Here is a 14,648-nt window from a genome sequence, read left to right as displayed (position 1 = left end):
TCTGCTTTTTGCTGCTGAACTGAAGAGAGGTGCACAAGGCACTCTCTAAGGACACAGGCCTAAAGAAAGCTAAGGCCTGCCTGTAAAGAAACACGCTGAGCGATACACTGGCACTCTCGGGTTATGGCCACGACTGCTGTTTATAACTAAAAGGAAATATTTTAGCTGTACTGCAGGTAAGCTAAGGAAACTGATCCATCCAGGGATCAATTCATTTACCAACTTTACGCTTGTTATCGTTCTGCAACATAGCAACGAGTTGAACGCGTGTAGTCCATGTACTTTCCTGCCATGGAAAACAAAAGTAACTTCCACCTCCAGGACAAAGAAAACCAAGACGAGGACCGGCCTTTTTACAATGCAACCGATATACAGCAGGTGCCTAAGTCAAGAGTTTCCTTGGACAAGCCTGCACCATACAGAACCATCTGCAGTCAAGCAGTAAGACTGACAAACATCCAGGTACCAACTAGCTTTAAAAAATTCTGTTTGTTCTTTGCTTATAAAAAAGTGTGTCATTGATTGTTTGTATTGGTGTGTAGATTATATCGCATCTCGTGTTAATTAGCTACAGCCGCCTAGCCCGCATAGCTAACATGTATACTCTTAATAACATTAGCTTACAGTCTGCCGTCCTTTTAACCGAGATTTGAGCATGTGAGCTCTCATGCACTAACATACTCATTCGATATGGCCTCGTACATTTAGAATTCAAAGGTACGCTGAAATTAGCTAGACGTAGCTAACTTCAGTAGCCTTTTATCCACGCTGTTCCCCTGAACTCCAGACCAGCTTTTAGGAGCACAAGCTAAAAACTGATTCATAAGTTCACTCCAACAGAGGAGCTTTTGTTCCCTGCCCCACGTGTGCTGGTGAACACACATATGACTAGACACACAACAGTCTAGTTCTGCTTTTATTTCATTTTCTGTTTAGCCTTTAATGATTTTTGTTTGACTGTTTGTTGTTTGTTTAATAAATTCTATTTTATTAAACCATGGGTATGATTATTATTTGGATAAATGCTTCAGCCTACCACCTCAAAAAACTTACGCAAGTTATATCATTGGTTATTGTTTTAATATTTTATACTGAAACTCATAATCATGATTTAATTAATGTTATGAGACTGATTCATTATGAGACTGATTATACTTTGTGAGGAATATAAAATGTTTAAATTATATGTTTAAATTATTTTGTCCTTACTGATCTACAATTCGTAGAGGTGTTATTCCCCACATAAATAATGATTTAAAAAATGTGTTTACCCAGTTTCCCTTCATCAAAATAAATTAACGACCACCGAATCTTGAAAGAGACATCTCTACGTGTAAAACCGATGGTAAGATTGTATATTTATTCAGTATTTAGTTGCAGATATTGATAGTAGAATGACATTGTATAATTACATTTGATTTTTTCCCCTCACTATTCTGTGAGCAGCATTTTTCTCTGTTGTATTGGCATACCTTCAAGCTACTGTATCTTGTTGCTATGACAGAATACAAATTTTTGGTGGAGCATTTTTATGAATTCCAGATAGATGCTCTTGTCCAAAGTATCATGCTAGTAGCAGATGGCACCGGGCAGGGATGATAGTTAAATGGAAGAAATATGCGACAATAGTGGCACTCAGAAACTCAGTATTTAGCATAGTTATTGTGTATTATCTACTAATACAGTTAGAACACAGATTGTTGTGTATTTACACAAAGTTTGGTTGCAGGAGCACTGAATGTCTTGAGCTGAGCAATATCAGGATGCTGGCGTTCAGGCCACTAAGGGGATTTGTGCGAAGAGGTTCATGAAAAACATTGCTTAATGATGCATAATGCATTAAAATAAATAATATTTTTAATCAGAGTTGACATTGATATGTATAAATCTTTTAAATGGACTCGCCTTTGCTTCTTGTGTTCTGAGCATGATGCTATTTAACCCCTTGGGGCTGTCCTATTGTTTTTGTTTGGTGGCCACCCAGATCATGCGTGAGGCCAGACGTTGCTGTGTCTGTTAGCCAGCTAGTGTAACCTGCCTACAAGCCTGTCCGGAATCATAGGTAGGTATAAATCTGGTGCACAAAAGCAAAGAGCAAGAAATCACTTCTGAGTTCCAGTGCATGCACTGAAATGCTGTTTAAATTTTGCTTCAACGTGAGGAGCCAGATCAGTATCATACCAGCTGGTGCATTTTGCTCAAAAAAATATCTTTATTTACAAGCTAATGGAAACTTTTAATTCATAATTACAATTGTATATCCTTAACCCCTTCGCGCAAAAGCCCAATCTGCATTTGTACCATTTACAATACTAATACTGGATTAGTTTATATTCATAATTTTGGAAGAAATAAAGTGCCATAAATGCAATTGTCTAGGCAAAAAAATCTAAAATGAATTTTCTTTTTTAGTTTGCAATGAAATACTGAGAGATTCTGTATATAAAACAGGTTAAACTATACATGATCTGAAAAAACTTCTTGACCATAAGTGCGTAAAATCTAAGGGTATGGATATGCAGAACTACTAAAGATCTATGAAGCAAAAAGTAAGCAGTGTACCCAGTGTCTCAAAATCTATCCAAAATGTCTAAATTATGCATTGCTGTAAATAACACCATAATCGTGTATTTCACTACAAATCAACCATTTGAATGAAGAAACTCACTGTTGTATCATTTTCAAGTGGGAATTACGAGCTTTCCGTCAGTACAGTGGTCTAAAGTAGCTAGGGGTCCAGAAACATACCTAAAATCTCTCCAAAAATGAATAAAATGCTTTTTGTCTATTATAATGCATTTAAATATGAAGACATTTATATCAGATTTAAAAATAATGCAAAAACATCACACAATGTGGTACAGTACCTAAATGTGTAACCATAAACTCCCGTTTATTTTTCTGTACTCTACAGTATGTAATGTTTTCTTTTATGGGGATGGGACGACATTAAAACAATATTCAGCCATCCACCACGTTTTGGCAATGTTCCAGCTCACATTACATCCGGTGCATTAAACACAAACCCTATTGAACTACCGACTAAGCTATCAATGAATGTTACAGTGTGAAATATCCTCATTATAAAATACCACTAACCAATTTAAAGACACTCAGTTTCAAAAATAACATATAATGAAATATTTTGAGCAGTAACACTTACATATCAACAAAGAAATCTTATCTGTGTTCAGTAAATAGAGACAGAGACAGAGAATCAATGCTGTCGCTCTCCTCTTGACTTGGTCCAGAAAAACATCAGCTAAGTCTATCAGCAAAATATTCCATAGCCATGCTCAGAAGTTCTCAAGAATAATAATATTTTCCAAGAAATTACAAAACTTATCAATAACGTTTCGCCGGGTGCAGTGTTTTTTACTGTTGCCTCAGAGTGAATGCGTAATGCGGCGATAATGATTAAAAACTTTTGGGTACGCTGGGCTATAAAACGCTATTCCAAAAGTAAAATTAGACATATTATACATTGTTAGAAAGCTTATACGGTCACCTACTGGATAAATTAATTGTTAATCAAGTCAGGTTGTACTAAAAAGGGCGACAACACCGTAAACAACGTGTGGTATTACGCACAGCTATTTTGGTAGGTACCCAAGGCATCACAAACGAACATATATTTCACAAATGGATTGTTGAAGACAATAAATGATCACTGAATCCTGAATGGGACATCTTTACATGTAAAACCAAAGGTAAGATTTTATATTTATTCCATATTTAGTCACAGCTATTGATAGTAGAATGCCATAATATAATTATACTATAATTGCCTCTTGTTTATTTCAATGTTCAGTGAGCAATGTTTTTTCATAGCTGCACTGGAATATCTTCAGCTATTGTTGGCTTTATCTTGTTGCTATGACAGAATATGCATTTTTAGTGGTGAAAGAATGTTTTTATGTATTCCCAGATAGACAATATTGTCAAGTGCGTCATGTGTGGGGGGTGTAGTTGCAGGGAGGGGGTTCTTGGTAAAGGACGACCAGTGCGACAACGGTGGTGCTTAGAAACACCACCTTCCGCACAGTTGTCCTGAATAGTCTACTAATTTGGTTGCAGGAGAACAGAATGTCTGAGCTGAGCAATCTGAGGACACTGGCTAACTGACTGCACCAACATGGTAAATGTGCCATTTATTTACATCTTTCGGGGGCATGTATTATTACCAATATACAGTATGCCTAGTTACTGCATCAGCCCACATTTTCTTGAAGAATATTTGTCAAGTGATCAACACTGTTTTGTTACTGTACAGTAGCAAGACAAAGGGAGTTAGTTACCTGCTGGTAGACTAATGCAACTGATATAGGCCTACTTTATTATTATGAGATGGATCAGTCACTTATTAACATATGATCATAATATAGGTGTTCTTACAAAATTTACTCTAGATAAAACTTAATGTGATCACTCTGCAGCCAGCAGGCAGTGTGCCAATGCTCTTTGAAGTTCTGGGTAGGGTTTATGATATGATATGACCATGCACTGCACAAAGCAAGATTGTAAGCTAGCTAATAACACAACTTGAAGCAATGTGCTTACAATTCCCATCTATGTTCTTAGCCAGCTAACTAGTAAATACACAAAGGATCAAGCATACGTTATATAATTGCTTATTTCATAAACAACTCATCATCTGAATTTAATGATAAAATTGAATCCATTAATTACTGAAAGAAATCCATTTCACAGAGGCTGCTGCCTCAGGCAAATCACTTTTGAAACCACAGCATTCTGAGAGAAAAGACTGGAGACAGGGTTCTATGGGATTTCTAATATTAAGAGGTATTTACATGTATATTGTCCCAAAACCTCTGGACCAAAACAATCATTGTTTCAAAAAACTACTACAGTATGATCACAAAAAATTAACTGTTGAGGTTTGCTTTAGTTATCAAATCAGCTTGGCTTTCTACATTGAAGTCAATGGGCAGAAAGCTCTATTTCCAGGTGCTTCACTTGCTATAGTCCACGCAAACCCCACTGCTGATTCTGGAGAGTACAGACAACTTCAGTTCTCTGCAACATGTGGTTTAGTGCTGCTTCTTTACACACGGCAAACTACAGCTAAACTCACAGAGAGAGGAGCTGGAGGAAGACCTTTCATACTGTATGTGGCCTTGACATGTGGTCATGGTCTCTAGATAGAAATGAAATGCGGACACCTAACCGACTGAACCCTCCGATACCCTGGGTTGGTATCGCATTGCCCTATGGAACTTCTGGCCACAGTCGGTACATCCACGGTGTGGATTCGATCCGGGCTTATCCTTGCACCACAGCATAGTGGCTTAACTCAATGAGCTACCCAGCAGCTTAAACAAAGCCCTGTTAAATAAATCTAGTGAGCAGGACAGTGGCATATTGAAATTATGTGCAACATTTCCATGGATGATTTTATGCATTTAACTTTTGCAAAATCAGTGGTTGCTGTTATCACTGACCAAAGCTTTCAGGCTCTATCTTCAGACAAATAAAAAGAGCACAACTAAAACAAAGCTGCACCTTGATTAAACTTACTGGCAAAAGGAGCCCGAGCCCCCACCCTCCAGTCCACAAATAAATCTCTCTGCTGCCAGCTGACCAACATTGGTGGTCTATGTGACTGACAGGTCCTAGCTAGCTAGATCCACACAGATGTTCAGCGGTTATTGTAATGACTTGAACTGCTAATTGATTGCTTTTGTTGAATCTCATGGCGCTCAACAGCTACTAAACAACTTCATTATTGAGTTGTTGAGTACAATACTCATGAATTGGTAGTAGCAGACCTTGGAGTCAGGGCCTTCAACAACACACACAAAAATCCTCCACTCCCACCCTCCCATACATGCAACCAAGCTAAAACAGTTGTAATTCTGCCATATACTTGGCAAAATCAGATTTAATCATAAAAATACATTTCTTAATTTTGGTTGGGCTAGCTGAGAATACCCTGATGGCCCTGGCCAGTGTGTATTGGACCCTATTCTTACATGTATCAAGGATAAAACTAGCTTGAAAATATGTGAATTGTAAAGTGTGATTTCATTAACTCTGTAAAAAAATGCAGGAATTTCTCCATTACAGTAAATTGAAAATTAACAGAGTGCAGTGAACTGGATCCCATGCTGGTTTCTGCAACTTAATCAATTATGTCTGATTATGTCCATTCCATATTATTATTGAGCTCTATTGCTGTAACTGGTCAGTAAATAGCTGATAAGATGACAGCCTGTTCTGCCTTGTAATTGGCTAGAAGCAAGATCGAGTGTATGCATGTTCTTTTAGTTTCCTGAATATCACTTAGCGAAGATGTTCTTTCACATTTTGAAATGTAATTTTTACCAATTTGAAACATATGAAAAAGGGCTGAATGCTTCCAAGTACTTGAATATTACATTACTGAATGTGGGTTAACTTGAAATGAATGATTATATGCTGGATTTCAATTTCAAACAAATTAATGACATTTTAAAAATAATGAAATTCACACGCAACAAATTCAAAATGAATTTCACAATGAAAACTTTCAAAAATATTAATTAACATTTAGAATATTCAAAATAAATGAACAAAATGTCATGTTCTTTAACATCCATTTTGTCAATATCTGACATTGTGTTACAAAGCACAAGATAAAGAGCATTTCATACTCACTTTCCTCTCCACTGGTGTTGATCTGCACCATGATCTTTAATCTCTGGGAGTTGGCTGCCCGCAGCTTTTGCCAGGAGCCATTGACCTTGTCTGCCAGCTTAACTGAGTCTATCGTCTCCACCATGAATAAGTTAGGCACACCTGGGGTTAAAGACAATGGAGTGAGGGTCATACAAGTCACATAATAAATAACATTATTACTTGAACTCACAGAACACATTGTCAGTGGCTGTTGCCATAAATGAGATTCATACAATCCCATTTGATACAATACTTTATTGACCCTCAGGGGAAATTTGTTTTCACAGCTTTGCTTTGCAGGCCTCACATAAATACATAGATACATACAGTATACACACATATAATAAATACATAGATACATACAGTAATAAATACATAGATACATACAGTATATACATATAACACACCTGATATTCAGTGAGGCAGTTTGTTCAGTGCCTTGATAGCAGAGGGGACAAAGCTCTTCTTAAAACGGGCCCATTTCCAGGTCAGAGACCTGTACCTGTACCCTTTCTGTAGTGTGAATGATTCAATATTTCTTGATATAAATGTCTGTGTGTAAATGTGAATGTTACATGGTGCTAGGGCAATGTCCCTATGGGGAAAATTAAGGATTGCATATACAGTAGGTAGAAAATGAATACACCCCCTTCAACAATTTTCAGATTTTGTTGACCTATAGCCTGGAATTAAAATGCAATAAATCTATGTATTTTTTCTACTAATCTACACACAATACTTAGCCATTTCAAAGTGAAACATGAATTATAAAAATATTCTAACATTAAATAAAAATAAACAATTGTAATAACTTGGTTTGATAAGTATACACTCCTTTACTGAAACATCCCTTAAACTATCTCAGGAACAACCAATTGCCTTCAAGATCACACAATAACTCATTGTCCTACACCTGTGTGGAATCACAGCAATTAATTTGATGACGTGAATAAAAACAGCTGTTTACCATGGTCCCTCTGTTTGGAACTGCAGTCTCACGCAAAGGCAGCAGCATGGGCTCCAAAGATCTCCCAAAACAAGTCCGTGACAAAGTTGTGGAAAGGTACACATCAGGTGAGGGATATAAAAAGATTTCCAAGGCTTTGAAGATGCATTTGAGCACTGTTAAGACCATCATTAAGAAATGAAAGTGCATGGCACCACCTACAGTCTACCAAAATCAGGGCGTCCATCTAAACTAGACGACCGGGAGAGAAGACAATTAGTCAGAGAGGCTACCCGGAATCCACTGGCAACCTTGAAAGATCTACAGGGTTTTATGATCAACAGAGGGCAACATGTGGATCATACAACAATATCAAAGATATTGCACACATTTGGCCTGTATGGAAGGGTGGCAAGAAAAAAGCCATTTCTCAAAAAGGTCCATCTGGAGGCCCGTTTTAAGTTTGCAAAAAAACACCTTGAGGATCCTGCAACAAACTGGCAGAAAGTTTTGTGGTCAGATGAAATCAAAATAGAACTTTTTGGCATAAATGCTAAACGTTATGTTTGGCGAAAAGCAAACACTGCCCATCAACGAAACAGCACCATCCCGACTGTGAAGCATGGTGGTGGCAGCATAATGTTGTGGGGATGTTTCTCATCGAAAGGGACTGGGCAACTTGTCAAGACTGAAGGGAGGATGGATGGAGCTAAATACAGGGAGATTTTGGAGAACCTGAAGAGGTCTGCAAAAAGACTGAAAATGGGTCGGAAATTCATGTTCCAGCAGGACAATGACCCAAAGCACAAGGCCAAAGCTACCATGGAGTGGTTTGCAAAGAACAAGGTGGATGTTCTGGAGTGGCCAAGTCAAAGCCCTGACTTAAACCCAATTGAAAATCTGTGGAATGACTTGAAGGTTGCAGTCCATCAGCGAAGACCAACAAACCTCTCCCAGCTCGAACAGTTCTGCAAAAAGGAGTGGGGGAAGATCTCCAAATCAAGGTGTGCCAACCTTATGCAGAGCTACCCAAAAAGACTGGTAGCTATAGTTGCTGCCAAAGGTGCTTCTACTAAGTATTGACTCAAGGGGGTGTATACTTAAAAAATGAGGAAATTTCAGTTTTGTTCATTAAATGCTCTCTTTTTTCAAATTAAAATGATTTCACTGCATTCATATGGTATGTTGTATACTTTGGGTCAGGGCAAAACAAGTCCCATTTTAATCCATGAAATTTACAGACCACGACACAACAAGATGTAAAAACTTTGAAGTGGGGTGTATTCATTTTCTATCCACTGTATGTGTATGTATGTACAGTGTTTATTTTACACTTCTAAGTTGCAAATATACAAGAACTTGTTCATTTTGTAAAATGAACTTGTCAGCCTGGTGTTGGGAATCTTCTCCCGTGTGGAACCAAGTCGGGAAAGGTGCAGTAACACACTGAGGACCACTTTCCAATTGAAAAGGCTTTATTTCGATGCACAAAGGGAGACTCGCCACGGTGCCAGGACAAGCATTCCATACGAATCTCAACGAGACAGCCACAAGTAAGTATTCTGTTGAGAGGTGTGGTGATTGCCAAGTGTGAACGTTCCCAGGATGGAATATACAGTCAGGGCCATAAGTATTTGGACAGTGACACAATTTTCACCATTTTGGCTCTGTATACCACAATGGATTTAAAATGAAACAATCAAGATGGGTTTAACTGTAGACTTTCAGCTTTAATTTAAGGGTTTTGTCAAAAATATTGTATGAACAATGTAGGAATTACCTTCTCTTGATTTTTGACTTTGACACAGATATGCCTACCTCCTGGAGGGTGTTCTTGATCTGGCCAACCGTTGTGAAGGGGTTTTTCTTCACCAGGGAAAGTATTCTTCTGTCATCCACCACAGTTATATTCCTTGGTCTTCCGGGCCTTTTGGTGTTCCTGAGCTCACCAATGCGTTCTTTCTTTTTAAGAATGTACCAAATAGTTGATTTGGCCACACCTAATGTTTTTGCCATCTCTCTGATGGGTATTTTGTTTTTTTTTTCAGCCTAATTATGGCTTGCTTCACTGACAGTGACAGCTCTTTGAACTTCATATTGAGAGTTAACAGCAACAGATTGCAAATGCAAATGCCACACTTGAAATCAATTCCAGACCTTTTATCTACTTACTTGTAAATGAAATAATAAGGGAACAACACACACCTGGCCATGGAACAGCTGAGCAGCCAATTGTCCAATTACTTTTGGTCCCTTAAAGGGGGGGGGAGGGGACCACATATAAAAAATGCTGTAATTCCTACACCGTTCACCCGGTTTGGATGTAAATACCTTCAAATTAAAGCTGAAGGTCTGCACTTTGAGCTCATATTCATTATTTAATTTCAACTCCAATATGCTGTGGTAGACAGCTAAAATAACAATAACTTTTGTCAATGTCCAAATATTTATGGACCTGACTGTACATTGCACCAGACTTCCCGGGGACACCCAAATGATCTGCTGCCGGTGACACCCCTTTGATCTGTGGATATTGGAAATCCTTACAAAACAATGATTGAACTCTATTTGTGGCCATTTGTCTCTAACAATGGGAAGCAGTTACAGAGTGTGAGTGTGGGAATGTGTATTCAGAATGAAGTTGAGACACAGAATTGTACAAACCTATCACCAGTATAAACATATTCTTTCTGGAGGAATATCCTCTCTTTAGGTATTGACCAGCAATTTCATACATTAATTAAAATGTCATGCATGAGGCAATATTTGTTATTTGACAACATTGTCTTCAGATGAATGATTAAAGAACACAGGGCCAAGTTACTTGAAACTATTTATAAAACAATTAGAAACTGTGTTTTTCATCAAATATCATTTCTTTTTGTACTGTGTTTGTATGAGTAAGTGATAATAGTAATTCATATAAATGTGACCTATGAAGCACTTTACTTTATTTTCATAATTTTGTAAGAAATAATCTAAGCTAGTATTGTAAATGGTACAAATGCCTTGCTTCATTTAAGCCATTTTCCAAGTCTCTGTTGTGTTTACATATGGAGTTATAAAGCTTTAAATAGGGTACCCCCTAAATGGGCAAGGATTGGCAAGATTTGGCATGTGCGCTAAGGGGTTAAGTTAGCCTAATGTTAGACAATGAATGAGTATGTACATAACGTTACTTTTATAACAACCATTTTTTATTCAGTAAATAGTAAGTGTTATAGTTGGCGTGGCCCAGGTGCCAGCTGACTGACGTCACACAGGCGACACTGGTTGGATCCGGTTGGATTTCTGGGAAGTGAGGTCCAAAAACACACCTGCAATTACTGCTTCTCGCCATTTGTACCACCAAAGAGAACAAAACTGAGATCTTCAAGATTGTAACTTTAAACGACAGGTCTTAAACGACATTTACCTAAACCTTGATGTGAACCTTGAAGTCTCAGTCCTAGTGCTATTGGACCTTAGTGCAGCATTTGACACCATTGACCATGATATACTTTTGGACAGACTAGAAAACTGGGTTGGCTTATCTGACATAATTTTACAATGGTTCAGATTCTGCCTACAGAATAGGGACAACTTTGTTTCACTCGGTAATTTTACATCTGATCGTACAAACATGACGTGTGGAGTCCCTCAAAGGTCCATACTGGGGCCACGCCGATTTAACTTATACATGCTCCCACTAGGCAAAATTCTTCAGAATAACAACATTTCCTATCATACCTTTGCCGATGACACAAAAATTTATGTCACCCTTTCCCAAGATGACTTTGCACCAGTAGACTCTCTACTGGACTGCATTGTACAAATCAATAACTGGATGCGTCAGAATTTCTTACAATTAAATAAAGACAAAACTGAGACTATTGTTTTTGGGGCTAAGGAAAAGAGGCTAGGGGTTGGTGCTCACCTACAATCTTGTTCCTTAATATGTAAAAACCAGGTCAGAAATCTGTGTCAATCATGACTCAGATTTAAGCTTCAACTCCCACACCAAGTTAATAACTAAGGCAGCCTACTGTCATCTCAAAAATATATCCAGAGTTAAGGGTTACATGTCCAAGCACGATCTTGAGAAACTTATCCATGCTTTTATATCCAGCAGACTAGACTACTGCAACAGCCCTTTTTCGGGGCTTTCCAAACAGGCACTCAGACAGCTTCAACTTATTCAAAATTCTGCTGCTAGAGTCCCGACTAATACCAGGATGGCGGATCACATTTCTCCCATTCTTAAATCACTACACTGGCTGCCTGTATCTTACAGAATAGACTTTAAAATCCTGCTCCTTGTTTGCAAATCACTTAATGGCTTCAGACCAAAATACATCTCCAACACGTTAGCAGCTTATGAACCCACTAGATCGCTAAGGTCATCTGAGGGTGGCTTTTTAACTGTTCTAAGAGTCAGGACTAAATGTGGCGAGGCAGCATTTGCCCACTATGCAACCAAAAATTGGAACAAACTACCAGATGATCTTAGATCGGCCCCATCTATAGCAGTTTTTAAGAGTAGGCTAAAGACCTTCCAATTCTGTTTGCCTTTTTAAAGCGCTGCACTGCACTTTATTTGCACTTTTTATCCTTTCTTTTATTTTTTTTTCCTAATTTATGTATCTTTTAAAATAGATTTTAAACTGTTTTATCTTTTAAATAGATTTTAAACTGTTTTTAGTTCTTAAGTTGCACTTTTCTTAAATTGCACTTTTAATTTTTAAATGAAAATGGAAATCTTGTAAGCTCATTGGGAGGGGGGGATGCATTGTTTTGTTATTTAAATATCTTGGTACGTACTGGTGTTCATGATGACGTCTATCTTAACAGGTGCTCCAGGACCTGTAGAATTTTTCTAAAATTTCAAAAAAAAAAAAAAAAATACCCGCCATATTTCAAAATGCATGGGATTTATTCCTACATCAGTTTCACCCTTCTACCCTCCATTGGAAATATATGTACTGCATGTGGTGAAAATGAATATACCCCATGCATTTTGAAATATGGCGGGTGGTCATTATTTTTTTTAAATATGAAAAATTCTACAGGTCTTGCTTTTTACTACTTTTTAAAATTGATTTTATGTATTTTGAATGTACTGTCAAATCAATCTTTCTTTTTTCACTATTCTGTAAAGCACTTTGAATTCCATTCAATTGTATGAATATGTGCTATACAAATAAACTTGACTTGACAGTGATGACGTCTTTTTGTAGGCTAACTCGGAAGTTTCATCTGCCATGGTTTCCCTCCGCAGATTTCCAATGCTTTCTTTCCTCACAGAGATTTCGTTTTCCGCAGAAAATAAGGTCTGATAAAGAAATTGAATCTAAGTGAGTTTCATGTTTGTTCAATGAGATAAATTACACCCATTAATATCTCAACCTTATGTTAAACACAGTTCTTATTTTCTACAGAAAACTAAATCCCTATGGGGAAAAAAGCATTGGAAATCTGTGGAGGGAACCCATGGCTCAAAAATGCAAATTCACTTTCGAGTTAGGACCAGTATATGAGGGACTGGATAATGATGTCACAATCCATAATGTTTTTAGGAAGCATTCAACCATAGGAGATGAACAATGAAGCGGAATGACTGGGAGTGAATTGGTAGCGTGGTGTGACAAGATGGTTTTAACGATCTCTGTTACATTCCGACCTTTGAAACAAAAATAAAGATTTGTCTTTGAGAAATTGATTGCAGGTTTATTTTTTCAATATTAGCTATGTCCACTGTGTATCTGATGAACTGCCCATATGACGTTGCTAACTAGCTAACATTAGCGGCAACGTTATTCCTGACTTCGGCACAAAGTGCGTGTTGTGTAATGTACTGATTCTAGCTCTATAGTTGCTAGCTGGCCTTTAACCCCTTTGTGCACATGCTAAATCTGGCCAATCCTTGCCCATTTAGGGGGTACCCTATTTAAAGCTTTATAGCTCCAGATGTGAGCATCACAGAGACTTGAAAAATAGCTTGACTAAAAGACATTTGTACCATTTACAGTACTCACTTAGATTAGTTTATAATTATAATTTAGGAAGAAATAAAGTGCCAAAAATGCAATTGTCTAGGCAAAAAATCTAAAATAAATTTGCTCTTTACAGTTTGTAACTAGTTGCAACCATAACTAGTTTGCAATGAAATACTGAAAGATTGCATACATACAGCATATGTAGGAGAGCTACATAAAAGGACGACCAGCTCGACAATGGTGACGTTAACACAGAGCTATAACACAGAGTTTGTGTTTTCAAGTCATAATTTGGTTGCAGGAACACAAAATGTCGGAATTGAGCAATCTAGGCACACTAGCATGCCGACCACTAGGGACACTGTGCAAAGGGGTTAACAGGAACTAGCTAGGCTATTCTTTGAACCACAGGCATTTGGATGATGGTAAATTTGTTTTATTCCAACAAACAACATACATTTTGTGCTGATGCCAGGAAATGTCTGTTCACCATGTGAGCAGTGGCCACCCCCAGCCTGCCTCAGACTGTGAAAAAACTAAATTTTAATTCATAGGGATAAACTTGAAAACAGATATTAAAATCACAATCAGCCAAATATGTATTTGTGAGATATGGTGCCAAACAAAATACCTTTCTTAAAATAAAATAAAAATCCAGGATCATCAAATTGGAGTCCATACACATTACTCACTGTGTAATTGACTAAAGTATTCACACCCCTGAATTTTAAGATAAATTTAAGGTTATTTAAGCTGTGAATGTGTCAGTTGGCAGCATTAAAGCTACTACCTAGTGTCTAATGGCTACTGTCCCGTACCACGGTTACATTTTAAAATGAGCTTTTGTAGATTTTTTTTGTTTTGTTTTGTTTTGCTTCTGTTGGCCAGCCTACATTTTTTTCTCTCTCTCAAGTGATGTGCTGGTCAAGGTAAAATCGAAGGGGTGTGGCCTGCTAAGCGGAAACACCTGTCCAGTGCCCTAGAAAAAGGCATTTGGAGTCAGAAGGCATACATCACCATACAGACTGAGAGGACAGAAAAAATCATTA

At 37.7% G+C, this 14,648-nt stretch overlaps 1 protein-coding gene and 1 long non-coding RNA gene across 6 annotated transcripts in view; one reads left to right on the top strand and one right to left on the bottom strand.

Annotated features, from left to right (window-relative positions):
• Positions 1 to 14,648, bottom strand: part of plpbp (pyridoxal phosphate binding protein) — a 170,508-nt gene that overhangs the window by 72,367 nt on the left and 83,493 nt on the right. For 2 of the 3 annotated variants that reach the window (XM_035380333.1, XM_035380334.1), the window contains one exon: positions 6,658 to 6,798. The exons of the other annotated variant lie outside the window; for it this stretch is intronic. In XM_035380333.1, coding sequence (XP_035236224.1) covers positions 6,658 to 6,798 — 141 coding nt within the window. The remainder of the gene's footprint in view (positions 1 to 6,657; positions 6,799 to 14,648) is intronic. 3 annotated transcript variants of the gene reach the window in all.
• On the top strand, positions 376 to 4,119 carry LOC118207052. 3 transcript variants are annotated; one of them, XR_004761298.1, is made up of 4 exons: positions 376 to 462; positions 1,276 to 1,345; positions 1,985 to 2,062; positions 4,078 to 4,119. It is a non-coding gene; the product is annotated as an uncharacterized LOC118207052 (long non-coding RNA). The 3 variants fall into 3 exon arrangements; XR_004761297.1 differs by lacking the exon at positions 4,078 to 4,119 and having other exon boundaries at positions 1,985 to 2,178; XR_004761299.1 differs by lacking the exons at positions 1,985 to 2,062; positions 4,078 to 4,119 and adding an exon at positions 1,730 to 1,810.

The sequence above is a fragment of the Anguilla anguilla genome, chromosome 10 (genome assembly GCF_013347855.1).
Source record: "Anguilla anguilla isolate fAngAng1 chromosome 10, fAngAng1.pri, whole genome shotgun sequence".
In the NCBI taxonomy this organism is placed as follows: Eukaryota; Metazoa; Chordata; class Actinopteri; order Anguilliformes; family Anguillidae; genus Anguilla; species Anguilla anguilla.
The sequence above is the reverse complement of the archived record's forward strand: the minus strand, read 5'-3'. Positions and strand labels throughout refer to the sequence as shown.